This window comes from Triturus cristatus, chromosome 2_2, assembly GCF_964204655.1.
Source record: "Triturus cristatus chromosome 2_2, aTriCri1.1, whole genome shotgun sequence".
In the NCBI taxonomy this organism is placed as follows: Eukaryota; Metazoa; Chordata; class Amphibia; order Caudata; family Salamandridae; genus Triturus; species Triturus cristatus.
In genome coordinates, this window is record NC_140582.1 from 76,029,683 (window position 1) to 76,057,316 (window position 27,634).

Here is a 27,634-nt window from a genome sequence, read left to right on the forward strand (position 1 = left end):
GGATCCTAAGAGGGCAGTTAGTTTCTATCTCAATAGATTGAAGGACCTGCGATTGCACGATCAGCTCTTTGTGGGCTACGTTGGACGCATGAAGGGCAAGGCGGTGCACAAGCGCACTCGATCCAGGTGGATCATCTTGTGCATCAAGATCTGCTACGCTCTGGCTGGTAAGGAGCCTCCTGAAGGCATTTAAGCTCATTCCACCAGGGCTAAATCGTCTACTTCTGCCTTGTCCAGTGGTGTTCCTGTGCTGGACATCTGTAAGGCCGCAACTTGTTCCTCCCTCCACACTTTCACAAAGCATTACTGCTTAGATTCCGAGGTGAGGAGGGACGCCATTTTGAGAGCTCTGTTTTGCAGGACTTTTTTGTATAGAAGGGTGGACACCCTCCTCCGGGAGTGGGACTGCTGTGGGATTCTATTCATAAGGTGAGGAATCCACAAGCAGATGTATCCATCAGAAGAGCAAGTTACTTACCTTCTGTAACGCTTTTTCTGGTGGATACAGTATCTACCTGTGGATTCCTCACTGACCCACCCGCCTCCCCGTTGTCCACCCTTTTATACCATTGAAAGAGGTATTGGTTTTATGGTTGTTTCATATTTTTATTCTGTATTGCCTCTATTTGCCTTTGTGTAGGCGTATAGGAAATGCTTGCTTTCTTATGCTTTCCTTTTTTACTTTACACTGTGTGGATTTGTGTGAATACTGTGTACTATGTATGCATTGTAACCCTGGGCGTAGTTCGCGAAGTAGTGCTACGCGTAGCTACGCGAAGTGCACTTCGCACTACGCGTAGCACTACGCGAACTGCATAGTGCGCTGTTTGCGATGATTGCACAGTGCCGGATGTTTGTCCGCACTGTGCAATCATTGAAAACGGCAACTTGCACAGTTCGAGCTGTCGTTTTCTGCCACTCGAGTAGATTTTTACTCGAGCGGCAGCTTTCTCAACGCGGACTGGTAGTTTCTCATCGCGAGCGGTCGCGAGCATACGCGACCACTCGCAATGAGAAACCTGACCTCCCCGCGTTGAGAATCTCGCCGGGAGGTTTATTTTCCACGCTCGCGATCGGCAACTTGATGTTGCTGATCGCGAACGAGGAAAAAGTCTTACCGGGATGTCATTTTGCTTGCTCGCAGTCGCCAACTTGACGTTGAGGACCGCGAGCAAGCAAAAAATTACCGCGACGCTACGCTATGCGTGTTTGCACTGTGCTACGTGCAATTCGCGTAGTGCGAAGTAGCGCAAACTTCGCAAACTACGCGAGCGTAGCGTAGTGCTTCACCCAAGCTTAATGCATTGTCTATATGGCCGGTCCTCCCGTTTCACCTCGGTGGCACGGAAAAAATGGGTTGAACTGACGTCATCACACCGACGTGGCCCTCTTATGGCTCCAGTGACGTCATGCGGAGTCGCGTGTGGAGCCATGGCATTGTGACGACCTCGTCGGCGTGGAGAGCTAGGAAAATGTTTCCACGGAATGCTGGCGCAGGGGATATTCTTAAGGGGAGGAATCCACAGGCAGATACTGTATCCACCAGGAAAAGCGTTACCGAAGGTAAGTAACTTTTTCATATTGTTGATTTAGAACTATGCTTGCATGCTTAACAAGTGCCACTTAATTTATAGATTTTATTTAGAATAGCAGAGTTACGTTTCTAAAGGGTGACAAGAGATGGAAAGGCAAATTGAGTTCAGAAGAGGTGTCCACTATTTATGTCCTGATAAAAACCCTGTTCCAAGTTAAAACTTTGATACAGTAACTGTTTGTTGATACATTCGTACTACATGTAAATGTTTATACCCTATGTTTGCACAGGCTTGTGTATACAAGTATGTGGGTATTTATTAAACAGCTGGTCCTTTTCTATCTGCTAGAGACCGCTTGTATTTGTTTAGGCTAGGAGGGAAAGGCTTTTTAGCTTCCCCCGAGGGAACTATTTTGTATGTTAAACACTCTTATCAACACTGCTTGCTGTTCCACAATGTGAAAAACAGCAGTGAGAGTCGGCAACATTTATGGGTACCTCTTTGTAGGGGTGAGAATGAAGACCGCACACCGGTGTCCCTGCCTTGGGTCCATAGTTTGGTATATAATGTTTCAATCAGATGGAGAAAACAGGGGCCAAATTGCACCTTATGCAGAACTGCCAACATAAAAGGCTAATGTAATGTATCAAAAGCATGTTCTAGATCCACCAGCAGGAGGACACTGTCCTTCATTAACTTGCCAGTGAGGGCCACACAAAAGCGGCATAGACATTGCCAGGTACTTCTATTAGGTATAAAACCATTCTGGACTTCGTGGACCAGCAGGTACACAACTCTTGCTAAGTGAGTGGCTAAAAGGTTTGTGGGAATTTTCAGTTCAATATTTATTAATGATATGGGACGATAAGAAGCACATTCTCTAGGTTTACATGGTTTAAGCATGACTGTAATAGTTGCCCTTCTTAGGTTGTAGGGCAGTGACTTTTGGTTATATGTGGTGTCTTACAGTGCCTTTAAGTGGGGGGCTAGGAGGGAGGAATGCTTCTTAAAAAAACTAATGGAAAGCCTTGAGGGCCATGGGTTCTACCAGATGACACTGAAGCAAAGGCTTGCCAAGTCATCACGCGACTCTGCTCTTAGAGCACGCATTAGTAGATCACGTACAAGAGGGTTATTCTGTTCATCCATGGGCAACAGGTGTTTTGCCTACAGTGCACACTGATGGACTGCAAATGCAGCCGCTATACTAGGCGCTTAGCTAAGTGCCACTCCACTTACCGAATGAATGGATATGACAACTCTACTAAGTTGAAATTGTTTTTAAGCCAATAAATACGCCTTAACTCCCATTTCATACACTCTCCCTTGGGAGTAGAGCCAGCCCATGTGGGCTGTGTGGAGGAGTTTTTACTTTAAAGTAGCCTGGGCCTGATGTAAGCTACACCGAGTCCCAGCCGCGAGACTAGTGCAATCAGTGTGGTCTAAGTGTGAAATTTCCCTTTCCAGTCCCAGCAGTTCAGCTCCACGATCTTTAGTTTTCCCATTAATAAATAATAAAGCAGTACTCATGATGACTGTCTTAAATGCTTCCCAAAGCATGACCATAGAAGGTATTGTACCTTTGTTATGTGTAAAATACTCATTAATTCTGTCGTGGATATAATCACCAAAAGAATTGTCTGACAAACACCAGACATTCAGACGGGGGCTCCTCTCACTTTGCCTCCCACTTTATGTATGGTTAGAGTAATAGGGGAGTAATCGAGATACCCCTTGGGAGTATGCATGTGTGAATGATATCGCTAACTTCTGTGGAGGGGGCAAAGAGTTAGATAATATGTGAGGAAGTGTCATGTGGGGGTGAATAATGGGTGTACTGCCTAAGCTCTCGGTGTCCCAATCACCAAATATCCACAAGATCGAGCACCTCCACCCACCTGTGTAGCCGCAATGACTGGGCTATCACTGAATGTGAGTCTGTATCCATATGAGTACTCATTATAGCATTCAAGTCCCCCTGACAAAGGTTTAACTCTGCAGAGACTCTGCTAACATCTGTGAAATGGCCTACAGCAGTGAGTCTAATAAGAGTGGGAGCTTGTACACACTAATTAAAGTCCAAGAACTACCAACCACGAGCTCCACAGTCATCACATATCTACCCAAGGGACCAGTGGACACCTTATGTATTGTAAGTTGAACTGTTGTCTTTAGGATAGCCCCCCTCCCCCTGCATCCCCTTGGAGCCAAAGCATGGACTTCGATTCATCAAAATGCCAGGGGTAGTGGAAGTGACATCATATGCCATGTGATCCCCACCTAATGTCACAGCAAGTGACATTACACAAACCTTTACCTGATGACATTACAAAAAGTGACATCATGTGACCTTTGGACCCCATGAAATCAAAGAAAGCGATATTGCACTATCTTTGGCTTGGTGCTATCATAGGAAGTGATCCATCTAACATTTGGTTACTTCCATCACACACACAGGTTGGAAAATCTCTACAGATACAAAAGAAGTACACTATAAAAAGACATACTTCAAATCCTATTGAAAATGCAGCTATATACATTGTTTCCAGTAGTATCTATAGATATACAATTAAGATAATGTAGCATTGTTTAAGAACCTATCAAATAGTGTACAACAATGGAAAATGTGCTAGTGAAGTTCAAATCAGCCATTATCAATATCAAATAAATTATAAAACAGTAAAGTTGATGGGCCTATAATGTTCAAAACAAGTTCACATTATCATTTGTTTTAGAAACTAAGAGTACCATGTAATTAAATCTCAGTCTTGAAAAGTAGATAACAGTGCTATTTAAGAGAGGAGGAGCCTAGCGCGGGACCAAGATGGCCGCGTGAGCACAGAGCTCCCGTGACCCTCGTTCCCTCCGGCAATTATCCTGGAAAAATCCTGTGTCAAATATCCGGAATCTTGGACATGAACTACTGCTGAGGCGAGCGTCGTCGTCCGGACTGAAATCATACACCGGAGACCGAAGTTGTATCAGGCTGAAGTTTGCGGCCTATCCCCCTGGAGGTCCCCGGGTCTCGCGTTGGCATGGGCCCGGACACTAATTGAACTACAGCGGCCGTGTGCGGTGCGGATCATCGGAGGGGGGTTGCTTCCACTTTCACTTTCTCTCACAGTTACGTGCCTCGGCCCGCGAGTGTCTTGGACAACAGTTGCCTGTAGCTCGGCCTGCACATGCATGGGATTGCATCGGAGTCCCAGATCCAGCGGACCTCGTGCCAATTGCGTGGCTGAGCGGCCCGTTTTTGACGCTGACTGTTCCGGGGTTGAGGATGTCGACCAAACCGGAGGCCGACAAACAGAAGCCCAAGAATACCAGGCGGGGGGGCTACACCCAAACCAACAATATGGATCGCTATGCCCAGCAAAAGGGATCGCCAAGCGGACCGGGGAAGCCACAGGAATCATCGGGAGACGGCTCGGTCCCCGCACCGGAATTGTCACTGCAAGACATTATGGGCGCCATTGAGGAGATGAAGTCCTCTATTAGGCACCAGTTTGAGACCCTGGCACACAAAGTGGACACCATCTCAGTCGACGTTAACTTGCTCCGCGCTGACCTGGGGAAAACTAATGAGAGAGTAAAATCATTGGACCAAAAAACCACTAGCCTCACGGGGGACGTCTCTGATCTGCAAATAGAGGTCCGCACGCTGAGGACTACCAACGACCTCATTGCCCGCAAGATGGAGGATTTTGAAGGCCGGGCGAGGCGCAATAACGTGCGCATTGTTGGCGTTCCGGAGAAATCGGAGGAGCAATCGGCGGACTTGTTTGTCGAGGACTTGGTGCTTAACCATCTGGCACCTAAGGGCCTCAGCAAGTTCTTTGCGGTCGAGCGGGCCCACCGAGTCCCGGGCGGAAGGCCCAAGGTGGGAGCCCCCCCGAGACCGATCATCGCCAGGATCTTCAACTTCAGGGACCGCGATGCCATTCTGCAGGCGTCACGGGGGTCCGGACCGGTCACTTTCCAGAACACTGCAGTGAGTTTTTATCCTGACTTTACCCAGGCGGTGCAGAAGCAACGGCAGAGTTTCCTGGGGGTTAAGAGGAGGCTACGTGAGAGGGGTCTGAAGTATGCCATGCTCTTCCCAGCCAAGTTGCGCGTTGAGTACGAAGAACAAACCTTTTTCTTTGACTTGCCAGACGAGGTTGGGGAATGGCTGGACACATTGCCTCAGCGGCGGACCAGCGGGGATCATGCTGTCGGAGCGGAAGGAGGCCATGTCGCAAAAGAGTGAGGACTCTGGTGATCGACCATTCTGTCCAAGCTCGGGACAGTGGTTCACTGATTTGTTTTTATTGCTAGCTATTGTCCGGGGGTGGCGAGGGCAGAATGGGATCTCTTTCCTCCTACGGGGTTTCTTCTTGTAGATTAGCTTTTGCTAGGGCGACAGGCACACTGCAAGTTGGGGGGGCTTTTAGGCTTATGCAGGGGTGCAGGGTGGGGGGTGGTTTGGGTTTGTTGGAGTGTTTGTTGTTGTTTTTCCTTTTGCAAGGTATCGCAATGCAAGTCTTGTGTGCTGCTCTCGGGGATGGGCGGGGGTCTCTTGCCATTCTGTGATGGGGGTAGGGGTTTGAATATACTTAGTTGGAATGTTAATGGCTTGGGGGATCGTATTAAGCGGGGGATTGTTCTGCAATTTCTGAAGAGGTGCTCTCCTGACATAGTTTTGCTGCAGGAGACGCACCTGATAGGCAACACGTGTCATGCCCTTAATAGAAAGGGGTATAAATTTATCGCCCACTCTGGGTTTTCCTCGGGATCTCGGGGGCTGGAATACTTGTTAGGACCTCGCTGCCGTTGGAGATTGACTCTACTACTGTTGATGAGAGGGGGCGCTTTGTGGCGGCTGCGGGGAGATGGGAGGGCAGGACACTGGTTTTGGTTTCTGTTTATGTCACCCCGGGCCTGCAGGCCATCACATTTGCCGACTTGGGGAGGGCCATACTGGATCTCCCCGAGGGAGTGTTGGTAATGGGTGGTGACTTTAATGCAGTTGGTTCCGGATTACTAGACAGACATCCGCCAAGGGACCCCGGGGGGGCGCAGAGATGGCTCCCAGACTTTACTGATACACTAGGTTTGGTTGACTGCTGGAGGCTGCTGCACCCCGCTCAGCGGCAGTACACTTTTCACTCTGAGGCGCACAGCAGTCTCTCTAGAATAGATTATGTTCTCACCTTGGCTGCCCACGCTTCCTTGGTGTCCGAGGCTCGGCACATGGCCAGGGGCATCTCCGATCACTCGCCGGTGTGGATTAGTATGGATTTTGCCCGTGGTGCGGCAGGTAGGGTTGCCCCTATTAACCCCTGGTATTTCCGTGACCCTAAGACTCGTGGTGCGTTGTTGAAAGCGGTTGATCTTTACTTTTCGGAGAACCTTGGCTCGGTTACCTCCGCGGTGTCTTTGTGGGAAGCGTTTAAAACAGTACTGAGAGGGGAGGCCCTCTCCTTGATAGCGGATGTCAAACGGCGGAGAGATGCGGAGGTGGCGCAGATCGAGGCTGAGATAGTGGCATTAGAGTCTGTCCTGGAAGAAGAGGTCACGGCGGAAACACTGCATAGTCTGAATATAAAGCACTGGTGACAAACGCGGCTAAGGTTCTTAGCAGGGACCAACAAGGGCGATTGTATGACGTGGGCGACAAGGCTGGGAAATTAATAGCGTGGTTAGACAGGAAAGAACGGGTGAATAGAGTTGTGCCAGAAATACTGACGGATGGCGGGGATATTGTCACAGAACCCGATGGGATAGTCCAGTGTTTCGCGGACCACTTCCGCAGGGTCTATACGTCTGTGTCGGACAGGCCGGAGGAAGACTCGCATGATCTGCTGCGAGACATTGCCCTGCCTTGTCTGTCCGACGTCGACAGGGAGGACCTTGATGGTGACATCACCGCTGACGAGGTTGCAGTCGCTATCCGCTCGCTACGCCCGGGCAAGGCCTCGGGCCCGAATGGCTTGCCGGTCGAGTTGTATAAACTCAGACCGGATAAGATTGCTCCGTATTTGCGAGATATGTTTGTGGAGGCGCGGGGGCAGGGGTGTCTTCCATTCGACCAACGTCTGGGACAATAGTGGTTATACATAAAGATGGCAAGCCCCGAAACAGATGCGGATCGTATAGGCCGATCTCCCTACTCAACGCTGAGCCCAAAATCCTCGCCAAACTGCTGGCTAACCGTCTGATCAGGGTCATCGGGGACTTGATCCACCCGGACCAATCCGGTTTTATCCCACACCGCAACACTGCGTTGAACCTCAGGCGACTTCATGGCGCGCTCGCGAGGGTTGAGACGCTGCGGGAGTCGGCCATTTTGGTGTCACTCGACGCCACGATGGCTTTCGATACTGTGGAATGGCCGTATCTGTGGGCAGCGCTCACAAAATTCGGCTTCGGACCCGGTTTTATAGGCTGGATTAGGCTACTTTATGAGGAACCTTTGGCTAAAATCGCGGTGAACGGTAGGGCGTCATCTCCGTTCGGGCTCGGGAGGGGCACTCGGCAGGGTTGTCCTTTGTCGCCACTACTGTTCGCTCTCGCCCTTGAGCCGCTGGCGGCATGGATTAGATGGCAGCCAGACATAAGAGGGATCCGATGGTCGCCAGACCACGAGGACCGCATTTCATTGTATGCAGACGACATTTTGTTATACTTGACCTCGCCTCGGAAATCCCTCATAGTGGTCTGCGACGTTTTGAAGTCTTTTGGTAGTAACTCGGGTCTCGCCATTAATTGGGGAAAGTCGCACCTATATGTTCTCAGTGGGGACGCCCCTGCCGTCCCGCGGGATTGCTCCATCCAGATCGCCCAGCGGGGCTTTCTGTACTTGGGTATATATATTTCCATAGACCCCTCTGTCCGATACGAGAAGAACCTCCTTCCTCCGCTGACACGCTTGAGACGGGATGTCGCGGGTTGGAGGCGGCTACCGCTCTCCCTCCTAGGCTGCGCCGCATTGTTTAAAATGATGTCTCTTCCCCGGTTTCTCTACGCCTTACAGAACACCCTAGAATTAGTTCCTGCCTGTTATTTTCGTGAGGTGGAGAGCCTCCAGCGTTCGCTGTTATGGGACGGTCGACCACGTATAGCTATAGCAAAGTTGACCCTTCCATGGTATGACGGGGGATAGCACTCCCTGACATCAGAAGATATTATTGGGCTACCCAATTGGGAGCGATTAACCATGTGGTTTACGGTCCGGCGTTGAACCCTGGGTTTGCTATGGATCGGTGGCTGTTGCGCGGGGGCAATTACCTTAGGGCGCTGTATTCCAAATCATTGGACGGGTCCCGTGAGGGACCGACCAAGACGGCAGTGCATGTGTGGAAGGCGGTTACAAACTCGTTGGGCTGGAAGGACAGACTTACCCGGGCTACTCCGCTTTTTGAATCCAATATACTAGGGAAATTATGGCACACGAAAGGGGTTGAGAAGTGGGACCTAATTGGGATTTCTAGAGTTGGGGACCTGCTGACTACGGGTAAGGTGAAATCGTTTGAGATGCTGCAGACGGAGTACGAATTAGGGGGTGCCGAATACTTTCGATATGCCCAGGTGCGTCACGCTCTGCTCTCCGTTCGTGCCGAGGGGGAGGCCGTGCCTGAGTCTTCTCCTTTGGAGGATCGGATTCTGGATGGTCATATGCCGGAGAGTACAATCTCCTTGATTTACAAGAAGCTTGTCAATGTCCGGACCGACCTCCTCCTTGATGTGCGAGAACAATGGACTAGGGATGGTCTCGAACTGGACGATGAGGACTGGCAATATGCCGTCTCCTCTCCGAAGGAGGTTGCGATCCCGGCTAGACTGCGGCTGGTGCAGCTTAAGATACTTCACAGGGTTTACGTCACGGGGCCCCGCCTGATCCATATGGGTTTCTCTGACGATGGCTTATGCAAGAGAGGCTGTGGGATGTTGGGCACCTTCCTACACATTATTTGGGAGTGTGGGGAGATCGCAGAGTTCTGGAAACAAATTCATGACGTGATGGAAGAGGTCACGGGTATTGCACTCATCCCGGGGGCAAGACGATGCCTGTTGAATGTCTGGGGCCCCACCGACTACGATGCCGCTCAGACCCAATGGGTGACTCTGGGGAATATGGTGGCGAAGCGAGATATTACGCAGCTGTGGGGATCCCAGAGACCTCCCACCTTGGTAGCATGGATGGAAAATATGGACTGGGGCATGTTCCGGGAGAAAACGGTGTACAGTTCCCGGGGGTGCCCTAAGAAGTGGCATAAGATATGGGGGCAATGGAACCATTATAGGGGAGATATTTGTGTGCCCCCAGTTGCTGAGATGCTCGATGTGCAACTTTCCCCCTAGCTCTACTTCCAACTATATACGTAAACTGTTCATAACCTGGAGTCTGTACCCCTGCTTTCCCCTCGCTTCTTTGGCGTGGAGTACCGCTCCGCTGATGGGAGTGGGACCTCGCCCCAGCTGAGAACTAGCGCATGCTTATTATATCCTTTGCCTTGCTCGTGTTTTTATTTTTTGGTTTACATTACAACTAAACCTTTGTTACTCCTGATGTACGGACATGGACCTTCCTACGTATTGTTCCTATCGTGCTGCCGAACCTCCGGGATGTCGGCTGAATAGCTGTGTACCATGTTGACGTAAATAAAGGTTTTTAAAACAAAAAAAAAAAAACAGTGCTATTTAATGCAGGCCAAGTACTCCCAGCAACCTTCCTTTTCATGACATGGTATACATACTTCTAAACCTGTGAAGCAATTGAACCTTTCCAGGTTTACTATCATTCATTTCTTCTACAGAAAACATGCACATCACTGGTACAGTACTAGTGTTGATCAATAATATGCTTGTTCTGCATTAGCATACCTTACCAGCAACAAAACATCTTATCGAACAGGCAGAATGCCCAAAGGCATGAATGCTTGCTTTACAAATGTAGATGTTTCAGTTGCAATTAAAAATGACTCAATTAATCACTGCTCCTAAAGAAAAACTTTCCAGATTTTCAAAATCCATCACACACATACACACACAGACAATAAATCATATGTGTGTAAATCAGTGTATAGAAAATAAGGCAAAGGAGACTACAAGGTGTAGGATTCACATGTCATCAATACTGGTAGGCACTTTTTAAGAGTGCTTGGTCTTTAGAAGCACAAACTCAGGATTCAGAACATAACACAGTGGTTAGAGTTGACTTTAATAATAAGAATGTATTTCTACCCAAGCAAACCTGTCTTAGAAACATCGGAATTGAAAGACTGGGGAACAAACATAACTATCTAACCTGTACCATGCAGCTTGCATGCAGCTCTTAGATGGCAGTTCACTGCTCACTGTGCTAGATCACAAGTGTAACTTATGAACTGCACAGTAACAACAGAATCTCTGAGACAAAAGGAGTAATTCAGTGAGCTATCCATTTAAAATATTCTTCTTTGATATGCATGGTACATGTTCTTTGCAGCATGCATATTAACCCTCTGTCCTACCTTAGATATGTGAAAACTGCCACTAGACAAAACTCCCTTCTCTGTCCAACAGGTACATTAATAAATCACCAGATTTAACTTGACAGTGTTATTATTAACCGAAAACTGCTGAATGTACAATACACTTCGTAGTGCTTTTAAAACTGCCGCACTGCTAAAAGACAAAATGACCCCCACTAAAAAAAGACTGTCACCCCCACACTTCCAGCCTCCCAGGGTAACACCTGCGTGATACAGCCATTCCGCCTTTGTGGTGTTCAAAACAGACAATGTCTTGTTGGCCAGTCCACCAACACTCACCGGCGTGCGCATGCTGTTGCTACATGGATGCAGTGTTGGGTATATTATAATGGCAATTGATGTGGTATTCAAATTATCAAACCAATGGCTAGACTGCTAGAAGGGTCGAACCTGAAGTATGTACTCTTTAACAATCATTTCTGAAGTTTTGCAGCAGGGCATTGGAAAATTTTGTGTCAACTCCAAAAACAGATAACCTTACCTTACTTTACTTGTTGCTTCTGTTAGAGGTTTGCCCAGGGCCTGCAGCTCACAGAAGTTACAATGACCGGCACCACCACAAGGGGAGTCTGAGAGTCGAGATTCTAGTTGAGTCGATGTGACAACTCAGTCAGTCTCTCATTCTCTCACACTACATGCCCGCCATAGGTCTGACTAAGTCAGAGAGTGACAGTTAAGTGAAGCAACTCACTCACAGCCCGGTCGGGACTGGCAGTCTGTTCCCGAACTTGCCTTAAAGTCAGCGCTCACTCTAGATACTAGTGACACCCCACACCACGCAGCAGGCACGAGTCCGACTACAAGCCCGCACCACTTGTCACACGTTCTTTGCAGCCAGTGCCTGCTCTAAGGTGGTGCGACCAGTGTCACCACACCGGGTGCTGACTTCAGAGGGTGCCGAGTTTGCAAGTTTATTTTGCTTTTAAAAGTGCCTGCTGCCGTGTTCCTTGCCTCCCGCAATTTCCAGACAACAACAATAAAAATGTCATGATAACTCCGGTGATTAATGTTTTTTCTTGAGTTTTGTCAAGATGAGGTTTTGACTGATCATAAAATAGCATAGAGGGTTAATATGCCTGTTGCAATGACTGTGTAGCATGCACATCACAAAGTGCACCTAATGTAAGTAGGTCAGTGTGTTTTTCTAAGAGACATCCTTTTGTTACTTGCAGTTTATAAGTTAAAATCCTAATATAGAGCAGTGAATTATTAACTGTTATCAAAGAACTGCATGCACACTGCAAAGTATAGATTAGAGCATAGATTAATGTTGTAAAAAGGGTTCATTTGGGTAGACATCTGTTCTTATTATTAAAGATTACCCCCAACTATGGTGTTCCATTTTCAATTCTGAGTTTATGCTTCTCCAGACCAAGCACTCTTAAAATATACTGCCTACCAGTATGGATGGTATGTCACACCTACAACTTGTAGTACTCTGGCTTATGTAACATTTCATATACACCGACTTACACCCATATGATTGATTGTCTCACTGTAATGTGGGTATGATGCAAAGTGCTCTGACACCATACTCTGGTATCAGTGGCGCTATATAACTAATTAAATGCATCTGAAAAAGAGTGGTTATGAATACCTGAGTGGCACTGTTAAAAGGTGGGGTTGAGGTAATCAGTGCACCACGGATGGGGGGGGGGGCACCAGCAAACATTGTTGCACCGGGTGCCACCAGCACTAAAGCTGGCCTTGTTTGCAGGAGACATATTTACCCTCTGTGCTACCTTAGATAAGTAAAAAGAGCCACCAGAAAAAACTCCTCTCGCTCTGCAACAAGTACATTAATAAATCACCAGAATTAACTTGGCGCTTTTGTTGTTGACCAAAAACTGCTGAATATACAAGGAACTTTACAGTGCTTTTTTAACTGCTGCACTGCTTCAAAACCGTCCCCACTAACAAAATCTGCCCCCCACCCTTCCAGCCTCATGGGTGGCAAACACCCACCCATCGCCTGATGCCTGGTATGACCGTTCCGTCCTTGATGGTCCTCAAAACAGACAATGTCTTGTTGGCCAGTCCACCAACACTCACTGATCTGCGTGTGCATGGTGTGTTCAACATAAAACAATGCCAATTTTATTCACATTACCTAGGTCCTAAACAATGGCTAGACTGCTAGAAGGGTTGAACCTGAAATGTGTGTCAGGGCCGTCATCATTGGCAGTGCTTCCGTGCGCTACTAGATTGACAGCCCTGGGTCTCGTTCGGCGGTCCAAAACACGGTAGTACACATACTGCACCAGGCACCTCATCCTCAGCTCGGGTAGGGTGCAGCATGTGTGCATTTGCACTTACACACACGTGCTGCCACCTGCAGTACATGGCGTTAGTCACTGTCCAATCATGCCCAGCCATTCTGCATGCGCTTCGTGCTCATTCGCTCAGCTTCCTGGCCCAGGCTCTCAGCAGATACATGCAATGTATCAAATCAAGGACTGTGCCAGCTGGCCCAGCCAAGGATCGACATAGCAAGGAGTGAGACAAGTTCTTTGTCCCACCCAGGCTCAGTTTGCAGGCCATCATTGTGTTTCTGCAGCCAGAGCGTCAGCACAGCAGTGCAATCAAGCTCTGTTCACACTGCAGCTGATTTTATGCAACCAAGTGCTTGTCAAGGCTGACACACAGCCAGGGGTCGCAGACAAGGTGGCAGGGGTCGCAGACAAGGTGGCATAGGGGTCGCAGTGGCGACCCCTGGGGTTGCTAAGTGACTTCCATGGCCAAAGGTGTAACCAGCATTGGTACACTCTAGTGTAGTTTTGTCTTCGAAGTAGCAGTTTGTGTCCAACACATGAGTGTCCTGAAGCATCAATACCAATGGATGAAATCTTTACTAAGACCATTGCCATTCCAGGATATTATGTTGTAGTCCCCTGAGGGTTCAGAGGCTAACTTGGCAGCCATGATCCTGATCTCTGGGTTTCAGGGAGAGCTGGGAGGGAGCTCTACAGAGCCTTGTCCACCAGCATGCTCGTCCATGCCATTTCCCCTCGGTTCCAGGTTTTAAAGATATTCTGCTTATTTATTCTCTGAGGCCGTTTACAATTCAGATAATTTTCAGGCTCTTCTGTTTAGGGCTGGACTACTGTGATCCTTCTTCTTTAGCACCAGGCATTGTCTGGAGTGTCCATTTTGGATCTTCTGGAATTTTTGACTCTCTTCAGTGTCTCGACATAGACCATGTTGCAGTGTTGTGACGGGTTGAAATAGGCTCTAAAGAGTTTGATCCATCTGACAGAGCAAGAGAAATCTTTTTAGCAACATAAATTAAAATGTTCTCTCGGTAACCGCTGTAAGCAGATGTAAGATGTCAGTATTAAACAGACCCAATGATTTTTCTTTTTCGGTGTGGAGTTAATGTTGCACCCAGTTCCTGAGACTTTAGGAAAATAGTGCAACAAAAACAAAGTGATGGATGAAATGCTTGAATTACTCTCAGCCACTGGCAATCACTCTTGCGCATCACAATCCTTCGTTTTTTGCCTACTATGACATTTCGGTTTGGATCCAGCCACATGCAAATCAGTCTTGACCCTGCTCCAATGGGAACAGTCCAGCCCGAACTGCCAGGCCAGGTCCTCCCTGAAACGGAGCACAAGCAACCCGGGACCAGTTTCGTCCTTAATATGGCACATCAGCAGGTGTAGCTTGGTTCTAGGGGCACAGTGAGCAACATTACACTTGAGATGACCTTATGCTCCATGATCTTGCTTGGGAAAAATAGTTATATTATAGAGCATAGAGATCTTTAGGGTTAGCTCTATTTTTTCAGTACGAGGATTCTTTTTACATGCCTTCGACTTAAAGAGCAAAGTTCTAAATCAAGCACTAACTTTATTTTCCTTTGATTGATGGCCTGCACTTTGTAGTGTGTAAGTGATCATCTCTGGGTTACTGTAGAATGATGTAGTCCGTTCTAGATTTATTCTGGCTTAATATCCATGTTTCAGAAAGAGGAGGGGATCGGAGTACATGAACCCGCACCAGTCTGAACGTCTCAGAAAATGTATTATTTTGGAACAGCAACCAAGGTGCAAGAAAGCCTGAGACACAATCCCCTATGTCCCAAAACTAGGTAAACCAGGAGAGAACCAACTGGATACACTAGAAACATGCAAAAGGAAATGGCCCATGTTTTATGCTGTTGTACTTTAAATTCAACAGCTTTCCCCTCATTATGTTGTGCAAATCGGTTTCCTCACCACCATGTAATCTTGTGTATTCCCACGCCACTTACAACTGCTTCATGATCTCAGACTACATGCTTATCCGTTCTCTTAGTCCTATCTCCCTCTTTCTTCATGTCATCTAGACAGCCACTCTGTGCCTTTCTGAATTGTCCATGATTGCCCCAAAAATTGGAACTCAAATTGCCTGTTTTTCTTCATTTTCGCTTGTCATATTTATATTAATCAGTTTCTAAAAATAATATTCCACGTAACTGCATTGTTGCTGATGTTATTGTATTCTTATTGTACTCATCCTCTATGCCGAATTTGTGATTGCTTCATTTTCGACCAGTACATTCACTACTTTGTGCGGTGTTAATAGAATTAATGAATGTATAGAATAAAAAACATATATTCACAATGTTTTTCCAAATTATTTTATCTGTGGTATTTCAGGGTTCTTGGTGAATTTGTACAGTGGGGGGATAGGTACACCAAAGAAGAGTTTGAAGTAAACAAGCCGAGTTTGAAAATATTAAACTATTCTTGCTCTATGGAATGATACTTTTGTTTCCTTGGAAATGCTGTAAATATCCACCATCGCTTAAAAATGATATTCTTTTCTCTTTACATCAAATACTATTTACATCTAGAACTCCCATTTTGTTTTACTTTCTGATGTATGTTATTGTGCTTATCCTGTGCAGCAGGAAATCCATTTGTCAATGTTGACCTGTGTTTGAGGATGGAGAAGGAGCCCAAGACAAGTCGGATTTGCATAGGAGGCGAGGAAAACAGCACTGGCCCAAGCTCAGGTACTGAGACCTTACTTTTGGGGAGGTTCGACATTAGGCGTAGTCATCATTTCTGTTACACGCATTCTGTTTTTATAACCCTTCTGAGAATCACAGAGAAGAATCTGAGGAATTCTACCTCTGCACACTGTAGGGAGTAAGATACAAACAGGTAGCTGCTTTATTACACATACTTCAGGTTACAAGTAGGTAGGTGTGCAACATCCTCACCAGGAGCAGTGTTTCAAGGGTCAGGCAAAATTACCAAGCAACATCTACGCAAAGTGCAGCCGGGGCAACTTAAGGGATGGAGGACATCAGATAATTTATGAAGAAAATCACACTGTGAAAGCAAAGACAGAGCTGAAGACCAAATAGAGTCTGAGGCCTCTTAAGCACCCAACGACTCTAACACAGAAAGAGCCTTGTAGATCTTACATGGCAGATGCCATCAAATTCATCACAGTGGAGTAAAGACAGTTTCAGAGCAAAGAACAGAGGGCTCATTTCATAAAACCTTGGGGAGTAAATCCCACGGAAAGAGTGGGGAGTAGTCATTTTACGTTATGCTCTGCCTTTACAATTTGTAAACACACACAAGCACTTCAGTTTCTGGTAATTCATAGACTTCTTCGCGCGTATAACACCCTAAAAATACTCAGATATTTGCCCCAGGCAAGGACACCGGGAGCACTGCGGTTTTAGTGCTCCTGGATATGTCAGCCGCATTCGACACAGTGAGTCACACTATCCTGCTGGCAAGACTGAGGGATCTGGGTGTAAAGGGCCGAGCACTGCAGTGGCTCCGCTCTTATCTGACAGGGAGGCAGCAGGTGGTGACACTGGGGTCGTTTACCTCTGAGAAATCCCACGTGGCCTATGGAGTACCACAGGGTTCCAGCATCAGCCCCATTCTCTTTAATATTTACCTGCAACCACTGTTTGCAATTATCAAAGCGTTTGGGGTTGAGCTGGTAAACTACGCAGATGACACACAATTGGTATTTTCGATGGAGGGAAAACAGGAGGTATCTCTGGAGCAATTTCAAAACTGCATGAGCCTGACAACAGATTGGCTGCGAAGTAACTCCCTGCAGTTTAACGGTGATAAGACCGAGGTGTTGTTCTACTCACCACTAAACCAGATCCACCATCTGCAGTCGGAGTTTAGGCTTGCTCCAGATGAGGCTCCACTGGTTCCATCAAATACCATTCGTAATCTAGGCGTCTTGTTCGATAACGATCTGCAATTGAACTCGCAGGCGAACAAGACTGCCAGTGTGTGCTTCGGACTAATACGGGTACTTCGCAGGATTCTTCCATTCTTGCCAGGGGATATGCGCGCACTGATTGTAAGGAGCACAGTACTCAGCAGAATGGATTACTGTAACTCTCTGTATCTGGGCGCCCCCCAGTATATTCTGCTGGGATTACAGAGAGTACAGTCGGCTGCACGCTAAATCGTAGACGCGACGCCTCTTCCACTCAGGCGCTGCGCGAGCTCCACTGGCTGCCAGTCAGAGAAAGGATCCTTTTTAAATCTCTCTGTCTGATTCATAAAGCAGCACATGGGATGGGTCCAATTCCCCTGCAGGAGAGATTCTCACGCTATCTCCCCCCGAGACAGCTGCGTTCTTCCAACGCTAATTTGCTGTCACAACCCAGATTTAAACGTGTCAGGCTGGGGGGGAGGGCATTTAGCGTGGTTGGTGCTCGGATATGGAACGAGCTCCCTCCGAGGATCAGGCAGCTAGACTCCTTAATGGAATTCAGAAAGAGTCTTAAGACCTGGCTTTTTCCAGTAGCCTGATTGCCTACGTCGCTGCCTATTCCTCTCAGCTTAATTTCATCAACTGTTTTGTCAAGCGCCGGGATACCCGTAGGGTGATTGTGCGCTATATAAGAGCATATACAATACAATACAATACAATACAATACTGAGCAAACCTCTTTTCAGAGTTTAGAGGGGAATAGAACACTTCAAACTTCATGTGACTGCTGTAGGTTTCTGAACAGGGAAATATATTGTCCAACATAGAAAACAATTGGGTGGTTACTCTTTAATCCCTATAAACACCTTAGATCTTTGCATATAAACAAGGAGCATTCTGTGAGGATTGTCAATACCCATAAATTGTTAGATTTTCTCAAATATATACTTGCTATTATTTGGGAAACACTGTCAGCAATGCAAGCAGAGCTTGCAGCTCACCGTGTTGCCTCACAGCACTCAAAGAGTTAAAACCTTGCATTAATTAATTATATATAAAACTCATGTATGCCTGGATGCTTGTCTTGCTGGATGTAGCAGTAAGTGATTCTATCTCTTAAATGTTACATGAAACTGTGACCTGGCAGCTCGTGTGTTGAACAGTAAGATGGTCGAAACTTACATGTCATATGGACATGTGGCTCTCTTTGACCCCAAACAATATGTCCTGGACATGAGGCTAAAGGAATTCCATAGCCACCAGGTAGTCTGAAATGTTGTTGCTGAAGAGGGAGCCTTTTCTTAAATTGAAGACCAAATAGAGCACAAATTAGTAAGAGCATACATCTTTGAGAGTCATAGAAATGTGTGCAATCTTGCAGACCTTTGGAGCCAGTTTCCAAATTAAAAATGTTTTCATGCAAATTGTTTTGATTTTTTTTATGTACAAGTGGATTGGTATTGGATAGGTATTGTTGACATTAGTGTTACATCATTGACAAATAATCACAGAATGGGGAGAATATGCCAACTTCCAGTGCAACGCCATCCATCTTGCCATATCTGCCAATTTAGCATTTGTGTTTCTGCTTTATGCGAAAGAGCAGTTATGCGCACACATATTATTACATGCTCAGTTCTCTCTCCAACCCCCCAAATCCTGCCTATTTGTTTCACCCCGAATCCTTGGTATTGCACCCAGTTCCCCCATACTTTGAAGTCTTTTATGCATCATCTTCTAGACTTATAAATGGGGATCTTAAGGATCATACAGTGGACATACCCCATGCCTAACCCTCTAGATCTGCTGCCTCTCTGTTTCTCCATCTACTGTCAATATCTTTTTTGCAGTTACTACACTGATATGCAGAAGCACCAATTTAGATTTATTTGTATTGAGGTCGGAGTAGATCTGTAGAAGAGCAAGTTTGGGATAATTTTCCATTCTTCATCCTGTCATATCTCCCAAGGTGCCCCACATTCTTTCCCAGAAGGGTCACATTTTTCGGAAGAGCCAAGTGGTGTTCAGAATATCTCCGGGTTGGTCATGCGTCGCTGGCAGTCAGAGAAATGAGTCAACCCACAGTGACTTTTTTAGGGATCTAAGCTGGATCACCCGAAATTGAGTGAGTATTGCCATTTCTCATGATGCTATCTGCGCCGCCCAACATTCCTCTTTTGTGAGCATCCCTACATCTCTTTCCCAAGCAAATTGTTTTGAATTTGTTCAGACTAGTGATGACAAGCCTGTGAAGTTCTAACAACAAAGGAGTTACATAGGTTCTATTACTGGCATGGAAACAAGTCTAGCAGCTTAATTTTGAGCTATTTGCTGTGTTGGTGTTTGGGAATCCCAAGTGGTAGAGAATCACATCTTAGAAACTATGATACTGCAAATGCCTGTTGCTTTTTATGACTTCAACAACTTGCAGAGGGAATGAGAGATCTTTGCTGAAAATGGACGCCTATAATTTTGACTATTGGAACTCTTCCCAGACAGGGAGAGGTGATAGAAAGAGCTCCTGAAGGGGAGCCAAACAACGGGAAGAGATTTGGTTCTGTAGGGACAGAAAAGTCCTCTACATCGTAAGTGACGTGTACTCCTGCCCTCTGCCAAACTGTACAGTTGTGTGGATCCCTAATGCTGATTTTTTGCCTTAGGGGGAAACAGATCATGCTTGTGTACCATGACATACGTGTGCTTGTAGTGTTACATTATAGAGGACCCTGGGTTCCATTTTGGGAAGCCAAGACCTGCCTGGTGAAGACATGAGGAGAGAGGAATCCCCCTAGACAGAGTTGTGTATTGCTGCATTCCTGTGAGCTGAGTAGGACACAGACTGGAGGGAAAAGGAAGAAACTCCCTTTATACTTCAAGAGACTGCTCTTTGATTCAGTGATAGATCATAAGGAAGGGGCCTAGACACATCTCAGGAAGGGAGATGAGGGTGCTAGGGGATACATAATGAGTAGGGCTGGGGGGTCTGCGATTAACCTTTTGATGCACATATCACTGTGGCTGACATCCACGTTTGAAGTCTGGTCACTCCCATGAATTCTGCTGGGTACAATCAGCTTCATAGTCTTGCCTGCTGTGACAGACATCATTCATGAGGAAAGAAGAAGAGAGAGAAGTGTCCACTTCAAAAGAAGCAGAACCCCAACATAAATTTCAAAGACTCAGACCCTTAAACACATTTGGTGTCTGGAAAAGGACTATAAAAAAGGGAGGTTGAGTCCCCAAAAGCCAAGGCCTCCTAGTCTTCCTGCTGGGTGAGGGGACATCACCTAAGTCACCAAGATCACCTGCCCTGGAGCACCATCACCTTACTGTTTCCCAAGACCTATGAGGGAGAGGAGTGCATCAGAGGGAGCAAGGTCCAGTGGGGAGCCCTGCATGAGGGTGGGAAGCTGTGCACTGATTGTGCCATTCCTGTGTACAGTGTCAGTCCCTCGTATGCCAGGAGAGTGCCGCATTGTTCTGCGCTGTATAGGAAGCACTGGGTGGGAAGCACCAAACTGCACCACAGTGACCCCATATTATGCAGAGTGTCACCAGTGAACTGAATTTGGGCGAAGAGTGCTAGAATTCTGACTGCTGAAATGGGCATGCCCGTATGCCAGGAGGGGCTGCCGACTTTGATGTCAGGTAAGTACTTTCCGTAATAGACTTTTTATTTTTAACAATGTTAACCAACAGTGTGTTGTTATGCGTAATACTGTTCTATGGGAGAAAGAACATTTACTGCATACATATACTTCCAATGTGTTTCAGTGGGACCCCTTCTGGTCATAAGGTGGTAGGGTGACAACGACCATAGTGCCACCTGCAGATCAATCATATCTGCCCTGGTGAGTCTGGGTGCAGAGGTGCTGGACGGGTTGATAACCTTACACGCTACGCAGTAGGGAAGAAGGGGAGCACCTGGAAATAGACTGCAAAGGGGGACTTTGGGACAAGCCCGAGAGCTCCCAACAGGGTGCTCGGGTCCTGAGGGTCCTGAGACCATGGCGAAGCAGTCTGTTTCTTTAGGCCTGGACCGGGTGACTCGAGTGGAGATTGTTTGCAGGTGGCTGGCTCTTTCTGCATCAAGGTGCTTACTGGTATAGGCCAAGACCTGCATGGGGGACAAAAAGAAGACAGCTGGGCCACTCTCGGTGCTGACCTTTGCACTGCTGACGTCCTTCGTCGGCTGGTCGTTGGTGCTGTCGTCAACAAGCTTTGGTTGAGGCAAGGGTCGGGTACGCTGGGTATTGGTGCAGGAGGGCTCATGGAAGCTTCAGGCCTGGCAGGAAGATGGATCTGACCTCCTTGAGTGCTCTGACCTTTTCCTGCGCAGCTACTGCTTGGTAGACCTGGTGGGCAGCAGCTTCTTTTAACCGGATGTCGCAGTCGGTGCCTTCAGGCTGCAGGGGAGTAGCTTCTCTACTCCAAGGGAGATGCTGGCTGCTGGGCGAAGTGCTGGAAACCCTCCAGGACGTGTGGAGGATGCACAGCCGGAGGATGAGTCGGGTCTTTGCAATTGTCAAGTTTCTGTGCGGCAGGCAGGGTTTGGCGCCGGACTCCACAGCAGTTTTCAGTTTTTGCAGGTTCGGCTCTTCAGTGTCCTCTTCTTGTTTTTAGTCAGTGGACTCTGAAGTTCTGGATTCAGGAAGTGGAGAGTAGTAGCCAATGGGCTACCTACCCTTGGGGTCACTATACCCCCTATAGGACCAGTTCATGTGGGAAGTGGGCATAACCCTGTCCCAGTTTCCTAAATTCTGCCATCACCAAAATGGCAGAATTTTCCTAGAGTGGGGTGGATCAGGCAGCTTACCTTTGAGGTGTGACTGACCTGGGTGTGCTCCACGCCTACTTTGCATACTAATTTCCAGCCTGTCCTGTCCAAATGGACCTCAGGCCAGGGGGTGGCACCTCCCAGGGCTGGGGAATGCCGAGGTTGCATATCAAATGTGGCATGACATTGAAGCCTCCGGTCTTGATATGGTGATTGCTAGCCATCCTGTTTGGAGGAGGTGTAAACACCTTCTGCCAGAGCAGGCATTGTTTCTGACCTCTGAGAGCGGGGCTCTCCCCTTGTTAGGGGCTCAGGAACGCGTATGTGGTGGCAGGCTGGACTGGACCAGTCAGCCAGCACACTAGAGGATCAGTAGATTTCAGGGGGTACTTCTAAGGTACCCTATGGGTGCATATATTAATATATCCATCACTGAAATCAGTGTGGGTTTATTACTATAAGATGTTTGAAACCAAACATCTTTGGTTTCAGTGAAGCTATCATGTAGCTGGGGAACTCGTAATCAATCACCAGTGCCCTGTACATATACTCAAGATGGCTTTCCTGGTCACTGGTAATGTCCAAGAATTGGCATGGACATCACGTGGGTATATCTACTTATGCAGATATGTCCTCACATGTCATATAATGCACCCTGCTTTAGGCTGTAATGCCTGCTGTAGGGATGGCTTACATATATTGCTTGCAGTGTCTACAGGCATGACACACAGGAGGTGTGACATGTTGTGTCTTCACTTTTGTACCATGTCACAAAGCTGGCAATGGCAGTTTGCATGAGTGTGGTGAGGGGTTCCTTAGGGTGACACAATATATGCTGCAGCCCTTAGGTACCCTCTTTAGTACCCATGCCCTAGGTACCAGTGGTACCATTTACTAGGGACGTACAGAGCTGCTAAAGTTATTGCCAATTGGGGGAACAATTGCACAGTTTTTGGGATAGATATCTGGCACAGGGGGTGTGGATAGCAGGAACCCAGTGCACTTCAGTCAAAATTGCATCAATTACCAGGAAAAAAGTGAGGGTGGCCATGTCCAAAAAGGGGCACTTTCCTACACATGCGGGTCAAGACAGCACACTGTGAAGTTTCTGAGGTTCATCTAGATGTCGTCAAGGATTTCGTACCCTCATTGGATCTCTGGTCAGGAACTGGAGGATCACACCAGCACCTTCCCTCTCCTGCTAGCTGGAAGAGCAACTTACCTTTTGTGTCTACCGAGCGGGAGCCACTCCGACCACTGGAACAGACCTGCAGCACTGCTTGACAGAGAGACTGTGCTGCTGGGTGCTGCCTCATCCATCACAAACTGCCCACTTTGCTTTTCAGGATCCAGGCTTGTGAGCGTCCGAGGAGAGGGCTCTCGTGACACTGCTGAACACTGCTGTACCGCTGAAGAAGAGAAGATTGGAACTGGGCTTTTGGGGCCCTGGGGTCCTGTTGCGAACATTGCTGCAGCACCATAGACAGTTTTGACTAATTCCTAAAGTCAAAGGGAGAACTCCTGAGTATGGCCTAATAGTTTGCATCCTTTGGATGTGGGCACCAGTGAATGGAGAATAACCCTGAACATGTTACACAAAGGAGGGTGGGGCAGGGATTTGCTTGATAACTACTAGAGCCCCTACCCCATGGGACGTTGTGTTATTGCTTCGGAATGTCGTATACCTTTGCATGTGTAGAGTTAGAAATAAAATGCTTTTTTTCATAAAAGGGAGCATTGGACTGGACAGTGATTTATTGCATGCATTATTTGCATTTTGAGTTATGAGTCGTGTGTGCTGACCTGTATCCACATTCCTCCAGAGGAAGCCTTGACTACTCAACCACAGCTACCACTGAGGGTGAAGTGCAGAAGCGGTGCTTGGCCCAGTTGCTCAGGACCCATAGCAGGTCAGGTCCAAGACACCAAGAGTGAAAGGCCTCAACCACCGCTGTTTGGCTGAGTAGCCCCTGCGTGCCCCTTTGAAATGGGTTCTGACAGGTTCCCTCCTTTCTAGGTTCTCAAATAGAAACATGGCAGTTTTCTGAATCTTTCTTTACCCAAAGCTGTCAGGTAGGTATCGTCAACTATACAATGAGGGCAATACAAAGATTTGCTATGAAGGAATAGAGGTTGAATTTGGAGGTGACTAATTGAAGCTGGTTGGTGATGTAGCAGTGTGTGTTTGTGACTCAGGAATCTAGGGTAAAGAAAGATTTTGCACATGGTGGGGGGAACAGATTTGAAATTTATTGTGAAAACGTTACACTGGGTGGGGTGCTAGCCAACCTGCCTGTTGTCTGAAGGAAGGCATTGGTGTGGATCTAACGCGGATCCATAGATTATAGGGGGAAAAGTTCAGCACTTTAAGCAGGAGTAAGACAGGGCGACAAGGAAAGGATGGGTTCCTAATGATTTACCAAATACAACATATCTTCATATGTGACCTATGTAGCAATCCCCTTTCTCACATGCTGCATATGAAGCTGTAATAATTGTGAACAGGAGTAAGGACCTTGCTCTCTTGTTCATTGAAGGACGTCTACTATTGCCCTTTAGACACAAACACAGAACTGCATCTTGATGTGCAAATGAATATAGGGTTTTAAAAATAAGAAATTAAACTTTGCATCCGGTAATATCACACACATATACTGTTCCGCTTCCTCAGGTACACCTATGAGCCTAATGTGGAATAGACAGAGAAATTACCACACAACCCTGCATAACGTACATACTGTAGTTGCACGATTCAGGGGCCACGCCATAAGCTTGGGTGTATGGTATTTCATTTCTTTGATTAACTAGAACTATGTACACAAGAGATAATGTTGTATTGCTTGAAGAATATCATTACAAAAAATATTGGTCGGATCCCAACTTGAATTTCTTTTCCGTAGAAAACAGCATCAAAGTGTAATAGTCTTACTCCGCAGTCTTCGACAGCACTCTGTAAACACCACAGAGATTTTTGACCTACGACTATCTGGCCAGCAAATAACAATTTACTTGAGAGATGAAAGAACCACTTTACTGTGAGAGATACGTGAAGGATGGCTGTCATTTCAAACCAGGTGTTTCTACCTACAGATCACACACATGTGGGTACCCTAGGTGCCACTCTTCAGCAAGCGCTTTGAAATAAAGACACACATATGTGAACCATAATTCTAAGTCAGACTTTGGGGGGAAAATTTATTAGTGCTAAATATTTTCTCTTTTTATCCCCACTGATGCAGCAATACCACATTTCTTAATGCTCGTTTAGATTTCCAAAGGAAACACATTTTTCATCATGCAAATTCCTTAACGGGAGGAAGAAAATACCTTGCCTAACGTCAGTTTTTCCAAGTCCTTTTATATTTCTTTAATTGATCACTTTTAGTTAATAGCTCTTTGAATAAATGTAGATAAGTTATGGGCATGATCCAAACCCGTACACATTGAATTTCTGTAGTTATGCTTATCTGTGCAGGCATAACCTCTCCAGTGCACTGCTCACGACCTCGCAGGTGAAATCACAGTGGCATCATTTGAGGACATAACAAATGACATCATCATTGCCCTCATCAGTGGCATCACTGTCGGTGCTTGGTGGCCATGCACCCCAGAGTCCACTGGATGCAACCATTCCCCATACCCTTCAGGCACTGAACACAGGGACTGGTCAGGCCCAGTGCTTAGTGGAATGGCTTTCAGAGTCCAGAGCCCACTTCATCCATACCAAAAGGCTGTATGCCTTAAGGTCGGGGTTTTCCTAGTTCTTTTGCCAAATAGGAAAATGTGATGAACCAAGCACCCACATTATCAGTGGCCCAGTGGGCAGGACTTATCTGTTCGTTATCCCTGCACTGAAATACCACAGGGCACTGAAAACAGATCCTGGCCTCTGGCCAGGCTGACTGTTAGGACCCCCTACACCTAGCACCAACGGTGCATGGCCTCAGGCCCTGAGCTCAGCACTCCTTCTTTCGGGTCTTGCTAGGCACTTTAAATATTGTGCCCAGTGTGTTGTCGGTGCTGGGCCAGACCTTCCACAAGGCCCTGTACACAGCACCTCCCTCTGCCACGTGCCCACTTTTTATTGCACGTTTTACTATGATTGGGCCTTATTCACAATGGTAAACTTACATTTTTGGTTTAAGTTTACTATTATATTGCTATTTACAAACTACGAGTGTAGTTTTATGTGTAGTATCTTTACGACTGCAGAGACTGTCCTATCTTTTTATATGCAGAGGTCTCTGCAGTCATAAAAATACTGCACGTAAAACTACACTCGTAGTTTGTGAATAGTGAAAAGATAGTAGACCTACACCAAAAGTGTAAGTTTACCTTTCTGAATAAGGCCATTATTTCTAAATTTCATTATTATTCGTAGGGTCACAATTTGTTTCAGTGTACTTTGTTCTTTTTAGTTTTGAATTTACATATGAACTTCTCGGGTCTTACAAGCTGGCTGCATGTTGAACTTACATTTTGTTCCCTTGGATGTGAATCCACGGAACGAAGGCATTCTGCTGATGGACCCATGAGTCTGTGCTAAACACCATTAACAATTATTTGCAATTTCCACGTTTTAAACAGAAGGATAATGAAAACACATTCTTTTGTGAAATTCCCATTTGATTTTACACAAGGGACAGCTAAGGGGGGCCTATGTACTTATGTCTCCAATCAGATTAATGTACTCAAGATAACCATGTTGGCAACAGAAACCTACTATCAAATTATAATCATCCAAGTAGACAAAAATTATATCTTGGCTCTGATAAATTTTTATAACAACGCGCCAAGGGACCAGATAATGGAAGTACTGAGAAAATTAAATAGTGACCTGTCCAAACTTCAGAGAAAAAGGGAGCAAGAGGTGATTACAGTCTGGGGTGGAGATTTTAACATTGGTCTATGCCCTTCAAGTGGAGAAGGTAACTGCGGATTACTATCCGACGAAAATGATGCCTATCCCCATTTTTCTCACTCAATCCCCGGGGATTCTTTAAATTAGATTTTCTTACCTACACGGAGTACATGGATAATCTGTGTTTGAGACTTACTGCTTCAAAAACATATATAATGAAGTGTCGGTTGGGCAGTTCTAAATGTAGGAGTATATTCATTGGGGACAGTAAGGTGGAAGTAAGTAAGACATTCCCATACTTAGGCATTTTATTTGATTACAAGGGGAGTTGGTATCAGGCAGTCAAAAGCAGGAGCTTGTTTGATTTTGTTTGTTGTTATTTATGTTTAAAAGAAACCGTCATGTGGGGTCCGGATGGTGTGGCCATCAACGAGGCTAACTCCTGTACGTTTCCCTTTGCCGCAGCCAGCGTTCTACTGTGTGTATCTTATGCTCCTCTTGTTTGCTAGCGGCCGGCCTGAAGGTTGTAGGCCCATCTTTGTATATTCTTTGAACTTTGTAATAAACGGTTTCAAAAAAAAAAAAAAAAAAGCAGGAGCTTACTTTTCATGAAATCCACGGCAGCGCTGGCCAACTTTGCAAAGAAATTGGGCAGAAGCCCACCAGCTCTGCTCCTGCAAATTTACCCAGCAAAATGTGTCAGTACAGCTATTTATGGGGCTGGTGTGTGGGGTTTTCCAGATACCCAACCTAT

The 27,634-nt window shown here is 46.6% G+C and overlaps 1 protein-coding gene across 6 annotated transcripts in view; it reads left to right on the plus strand.

Annotated features, from left to right (window-relative positions):
• Positions 1-27,634, plus strand: part of LOC146861884 (uncharacterized) — a 349,732-nt gene that overhangs the window by 296,823 nt on the left and 25,275 nt on the right. For all 6 annotated transcript variants that reach the window (XM_085641061.1, XM_085641062.1, XM_085641058.1 and 3 more), the window contains one exon: positions 15,945-16,052. In XM_085641061.1, the coding sequence (XP_085497187.1) occupies positions 15,945-16,052 (108 nt within the window). The remainder of the gene's footprint in view (positions 1-15,944; positions 16,053-27,634) is intronic.